At 39.6% G+C, this 6,728-nt stretch overlaps 1 protein-coding gene and 1 non-coding gene across 2 annotated transcripts; both read right to left on the bottom strand.

The window, feature by feature from the left end:
• Positions 1-1,527: 1,527 nt before the first annotated feature.
• LOC127609941 (tissue-type plasminogen activator-like) lies at positions 1,528-6,039 on the bottom strand. The gene is made up of 11 exons (XM_052079524.1): positions 5,889-6,039; positions 5,386-5,465; positions 5,237-5,291; positions 4,991-5,141; positions 4,774-4,856; positions 4,661-4,699; positions 4,395-4,575; positions 4,151-4,296; positions 3,937-4,077; positions 3,273-3,421; positions 1,528-2,376 (listed from the first exon to the last, which is right to left on the bottom strand). Exons 1-11 carry the CDS (start codon positions 6,016-6,018, stop codon positions 2,182-2,184), a joined length of 1,350 nt encoding a protein of 449 aa, XP_051935484.1. The 5' UTR covers positions 6,019-6,039; the 3' UTR covers positions 1,528-2,181.
• On the bottom strand, positions 2,664-2,735 carry trnaa-ugc (transfer RNA alanine (anticodon UGC)). The gene has a single exon. It is a non-coding gene; the product is annotated as a tRNA-Ala (tRNA).
• Positions 6,040-6,728: the final 689 nt, after the last annotated feature.

Raw genomic sequence — 6,728 nt, 5'->3', positions numbered from 1 at the left:
TGTCGTATTTATACCCCGGAGACGTTCATTACCACAGTGCCCGTAGCTGTGCGTGTGTGTATATGTGAATGTGTGGGGGGGGGGGGAACAAGAGGCTTTTGTCATCCGGGCTTGAGAGACGAGACACTCTGGTTCACCTGTTTGAAGAGGCTCTTGTCTGTTCTTCTTGAATGGACAGCATTTATCTACTCAATCTAATCTATCACAAGCACTCTTAAAATGGCTGCCATTGCAAAGATAAAAAGTTCAGTAAAACGACATCAGCCTGAGAGGCTCCAAGGGGCTCTTCTCATCTAACAGTAAGGTCCCTTAATTATGACATCTTCTTGTATGATGCAGTGCAACAATGACATGTAAACAATGTCAAATGAATGTGTGACTGTTAATGATCTTCTTGGTCTTATTGGCTGATGTGTATTATTGTTTTTGATCCACGATTGCTTGTTTTGTACTTCAGAAAAAAAAACAACAAAGTCATGAAAGTCAAGAAAACGGTATCGAAGTAATGGTCCAATTAAAATTTGATGTGTAAAAGCTTAATACAAAGTGTACCTGAAGAAAAAGCTCAAAGACAAAACAGTTCTTAAAGGTCGAATGCTTTAAACGTTATACAACTTATATATTCAACAAAAAAAAAGTGGTATCTTAATTTCTGTACTCTCTATACCCTTCCATGAAAGGGAAGTAACCGTCTCATCCCCACTCTGATGATGAAGCATCAGGATTAACTTGGGTGGGAAGCAGGGGGTTCCAAACTGAAAGCTTCCAGCTGCGAGGCAATCTTTGAACATGATCTATCCATAACCTTCTCCTTGGAAATGTCCTTTCAGGGGAGTGAGACTCATACTCTTACTGCATCTCAAAGCCATGTATGGTTTGAGGCACAGTAATAAAGTAAACAGATTTGTGTGAGTATTGTTGAGGTGTGTGTAGGGGGACAAGCTCCAGTTGTGATTGGCCCAAGCAGTGCTGTTGTAAACTATTTTGGCTTGGTATTTCCTATTACAAACAAAAAAGACCTGTTAGAAGTTCCTTGGAAATGTTTTGAAGTAAAAAAAATATATAACATGACCATGGTTTATACTGTACACAAAAAGTCCCCTTGCAAGATCCAAAGCATTTTTATTTTTATTTGATGATTTGAAGGTATTGCTCATATATTTGGTTCAATTAAAGGATCTCCGGGAAACACGGTGGTCTAGTGGTTTGCTGGCCTCACAGTGCAGCGGTACAAAGTTTGATTCTGGCTCCAGCCTTCCTGTGTGGAGTTTGCATGTTCTCCCCGTGAGTGTGTGGATTTTCTCCCACATTCCAAAAACATGCATTGCAGGTTAATAGAACTGCTATTATTTTTTTGGATGCACATCACTTACTCTAAAAGTAAATAAATGATGACAAACAAAAGTACTAAAGTACTTCATCTTCTCACATGACTTGGGGGACACTTTTTTGTAAGCAGGGTTACCTCCATCACGTAATAGCGCCCTCCGGTGTTCTGCGTGAATTTTACTCCACCATATGATACAGTTTTGTTTTATCTGTATTTATTTATTTTTGCAGTGCGCTTATACAGTAGGGTGGATCGCTCCACTTATTAGCACATTATCTTTTACACAATATGAAAATAGCAGGAGTAAAGTATTTACATTTCAATCGATTAAAAATATTAAGGGACAAATTTTCTCTTGAATATGCTTAGCCTTCGTAGAAAATGCATATGGTACATTAAATTGTACAAAACAGATCTGTTAAATATGTAAAAATAAAAGTATATGAAACACAATATGAAAATAGCAGGAGTAAAGTATTTACATTTCAATCAATTACAAATATTAAGGGACAAATTTTCTCTTGAATATGCTTAGCCTTCGCAGAAAATGCATATGGTACATTAAATTGTACAAAACAGATCTGTTAAATATGTAAAAATAAAAGTATAGGAAACTATTGTACATCCAATACAATAAATAAAATGAAAACATTCCTTTAGAAAAACGACAAGAAATCCTTAAAGGATTGTCTCTGTCAATGTGTAGTCAATGCCGGTTAGCTGCCACTCCGTTTACAGTGCAAACAACAAAATGCACGTACCACCAACATGCACCCAGAGCCTTCACCTCTGCGTCCAAATATTCCTTTGGGAATTTAACTTTAGCACAAGGCTCTCTCTGTTGCCCACCTTCATTTTGGGGGGTACATGACACCGACTGTATACTGCGGTAGTTTTATTTTCTCTGCAATCCATTTGTTGTAATTGGTGAGCTGAGTGTAAACTCCCGGATTGTTCTCCTCTGCGCAGCCATCCCCCCAGCTCACAATTCCGAATTGAAACAGCCGTCCGGAGGCTTCACACACTAGTGGACCACCAGAGTCTCCCTGTGAAATGAAGAAACACGTCATTCAGTGCCTCTTGCACAATGTGAGAAGTCATGTGCAGCCATCCATGATCCAACACAAGAGTCGTATGGCATATGCCACCTTAAAAGTTCCATTTGTATTTATGTCCCTGATGAGAACAAGTGATATATAAAAATGTGTGGGTGGACTGAGTCATATTTTCACCAGTAAGGACGCTGATTATTTTATTTTACGAAATGCACTATGGACTGGCAACCCAATTTCATGGTATGCAATACAATGACAATAAGGCGATTCTGAAAAGTTGGAGATGCCGGGGATTGAAACCGGGGCCTCATACATGCAAAGCATGCGCTCTACCACTGAGCTACATCCCCTTTGTGTTGGTGGTTCTCATATTCAGCAATTGTCGTTCGCCCTCTAGGGGCGCATAATGGTCAATTCTAAGTAAAGCCTGAAACATTTAGAAGTTCAACTCAAGACGTCTGGAGAAGACTCAAAGGTCATATAAAAACATAACCATGCGAGGCTTCAGCAAATTTCATGAGACTTCAGTTCCTCTAGTTACTCAATTATTAATTCCAGGATTGTCTTTTGATGTTTCTTTTAGTATTTTAATACATTGCCGGGCCAAATAATTTGTCTCCGGATACGCTGTGTCAATATAATTGACGAGGACATTGTTTTCTGCTGTTTTCGCCAGGCTTTGTGATTGAGACCATTAAACTCAACAAACACAAGAAATCTTCCTGTGCGTCATCAATATTCTTAAACGCAATACAGTCGGACAACACTAGTTACAGCCCCTTTGCAGTTTGGAAATATTGTACTGATTTCCTGGAGTTGCTTATGTTCATACAGCCAAATTAAGAGTGTAACGTGCTGAAATTCTGGGAATGGACGAGCTTGCTCACCTGGCAGGCGTCCATCCTCCAACTGGGTTCCGCCGCACAGAACATGTTTTCAGTGAGCAGATTTGCATACGCGGAATTCTTTTTACATTGAGACTGGGAGAGAAGATTCACATGGGCCTTCTTCAAGTACTGAGAGTAATGCGGCGCCCCTGCAGACAACACATCTGTTAGAATCTTGTTAGAAATGCTCAATTGTTATCTACAGTGTCCCCGACTATTTCACAGTTCATCCACTGTCGAATCACCGTATCACAGATTTTGGTGTGGAATTCATCTTCTTGTATGACACGGAAATCAGTGCTAAATTTCTAAAAACTGTGGCTATGTATGGGTTTTTGAAATTATTTCAGTTAAAATAAGAGTTTAGCCAGATATGGCTGGATGTGTGCAGCTGGTCTTAGGTATTACTGCCATCCGGGAATAATCACAGCACACAGCTCTTATCAGTGTTTTCTTTTTTTTTGTTAGTTTGTTTATGAACTAAATAAAATTATTAGGCCACACTTCCTTTCTCATTGACCAAAGCTTGTGAATTTGTCGCTGTTATAGCTACACAGGGGATACTGTATCAATAGTATATAGTTTTACCATTACTGTCGTCAAAAACATACCAGGTTTCCCCAATATTTTTGTCTACAGAGTGTTTGTTGGATATTGTACCTACCGAATTTCTCCTTCCCAAATCCTGCGATAACGCACTGAAAACCAACAGGAAGTTGAGTGTGTGCTGGAGGAAGACAAACCGTGCGAACGGATTCCGATCGCACAGCACATCGCCCATCATTGTTTTTGATCTTCAACAGCGCTGAAAGGACAAAATTATAACTCTTCATCAAGTGCACAGATAGCTTTTCACACAAACCCTTGCTTGTGCTCACCTATGTCATTGTTGTAGTTGGTCTCATTGTATGCTTGGTGGAGGATCATTTTTTCCACAGTGAATTTCTGCTCGTTGACCTCATCTGTTTCATTGATGGCACTCTTTCCCAGGAACACAGACAAATGCTGGAGATTGGTCCCTTTCCTGAACCCAACGCACACGCACATTGTTCAAAATGAGTCAGTGCTTTTATCAAATGAGAATTGCAGCAGAGGAAGAGAACACGCATTATTTGGCCTCACCCGTCAGAGAAGCAATGCGCAGCCGTAAGCACCCAGCATGGCGCAATAAGCGAGCCACCGCACAAGAACCTGCGGCGTTGATGAAAAATGGCGGCAACCCACGGCTGAGGCTGCGCCGTTATGAATGAGCCGCCCACAATTTTGTGCATCCTCCGCTCAGATGTCTCACCACACGTCATTTCTGCAATGATGGTCAGGAAGGGACTCATCAGTGCTGGTGCGTCATCAAGGGATGTTATTGTAACAAGGTGTTGCTAGTACATTACCTGTATCCACAGTAACACGAGGCTTTACTGTTGTGGAACCTGAAAGTGAACATGAGAACCTTAGAAAGTGCAAATCAAACAGAGAACAACGTTTTATTATTTCAATCTCTTACATTTGGGAACATCACAGAATTCTCTCACGACTCTCTTCCCTCTTTTGACGCGACACCATGGCTTCAGGCTTTGGTCAGGATTCCTAGAAGTTAGAAAGCACAGGTAAGTCATGTCCTTGATACTCAAACTTTTAACTTAAAACATAAAATAGTTTCACCCTACATTCATAGTGTAGTCGCTGAAGCCTGGGATATTTCGGTATCAATTGATGCCTACCTGCAGTATCTATGATTCCCTGTTCCAGATGAGGTGCCCCAGGGGTTTTTGAACCTGTTCCAGTGAAGACAACGACGCCCACTTGTTGTTGTGGAAATAATTCCCCTGTAACTGCTGCCATCCCCTGACCAACAGCCCTCTGGAGCATCATCTTTGAAAACAGTAAAAAAAAAAAAAAAAAAAAGAATGAATCCACACGTAATAAAACCAAAATACACACACATAAGTGAAGAACAGTCAGCTCACCTCGATGTGAGCGTGTCTGGCGTGGTGTCCACTTAAGCCACCTCTTTGAAAATGCCTGAAAAAGAGAAAGATTCACTGATGCATTAAAAAAAACAACTAGGCTCAGTTGTCAAGAATAAAATGAACTACTGCATTTGAAATGTACTTACCACTTCAATACTGACAACGGCAATGAAAGACAAGATGACTAAGAAGTTCATCTTTACTTCTGCTTTTGTGATATTTTGGTCTGGGCACGAAAAAAAAAGGAAAACAAGGTATCAACACTGAATGCTTTTAAAAGGGAATTATCTGAAGATACACAAGAGGACAGATTTTATTGTTCGGGGGGACATGTTATTATTCGGGAAAGACGATGAAGACAAGGTGATAAAATGTGCCAGTCACATAGTAGACACATTTCTGTCAGTGGCATATGCTCATTTGTTACAGTATCAGACAAGTTTGCAATATCAAAATATTTTCTCTTAAAAGAACACAGTATCAATGTAATAGTAATGAACATACACGATTGCACGGTCAGAACGGAACTTTCTCTTAACTTTCTGATAAGATAAAATGATACAAATTCATAGAATAAGAATTGCTTCACATAGAATAAGAATTGCTACGTCTACATAATAGACTGGGAAATTTGATCAGAGATTAATACCTTTCTGTTGCAAGTGAGCGTAAGAGAGCCTGATGAAGATGATTTTTCTGAAGTCCTTTTTTTTCCTCCACGTGTCTTGCTTCTTGCTGTTTGAGTCCTGAGCTACCGTGCATCCCTCCAATTTATACATGTGGAAGGTGGGAGGAGGAGTTTAATGCGAGGCCCACGAAACAGCAGTCAGATGAAACAGCTGACCATTACATTTGGCTTCACCAAAGAATTGCTCATAATGTGTGACATCAGCACTGTCGAATAGAAGAAGTACTGTACGTATATCCAAACTTGGTAATAAAACAGGCATTACGCTTTCGTAATGAGCGCACCAACACAATGTCATTTTATTGTGCAGTCAATTTTCTAATAAAACACAAAAAGAAAAGTCTATAACTGAGTTTAATCTGAGAATGCGGACATTATTTGAACGGGCTAGGTATTGACAACTGCTAATTATAATTTGGGTTTATATTAAATGTATTGGTATGCTGTAGTGCAGACAGGTACTATATATTGCAAAATTTATGCTTATCGATTTTGACCCTAAATACTGAATTCACCAAACATCAATTGTTGGAATTGTAGAGATTAGATGCCACATTATGTACAGAAACATGTTTTGAGTAAATTGTTTGTCATTGACATGAGCCCAAAATGGTTTGCACACATACAAACTGACAAAAACTACCATCAGTTTGCACATGAACAAAGTATTAGGCAAATCTTACAGTGTTGTACAATGAAATCAATTGCAATCATGTAATAATGAAAAATAATCACATTTAGTTTGTAGAATAGCTGCGGCATATTCAGGAGGGACAATGTTGTCTTTGAAATCCCGCAACA

The sequence above is a fragment of the Hippocampus zosterae genome, chromosome 11 (genome assembly GCF_025434085.1).
Source record: "Hippocampus zosterae strain Florida chromosome 11, ASM2543408v3, whole genome shotgun sequence".
Classification (NCBI taxonomy): domain Eukaryota; kingdom Metazoa; phylum Chordata; class Actinopteri; order Syngnathiformes; family Syngnathidae; genus Hippocampus; species Hippocampus zosterae.
This window is presented reverse-complemented; position numbering and strand designations above follow the sequence as displayed.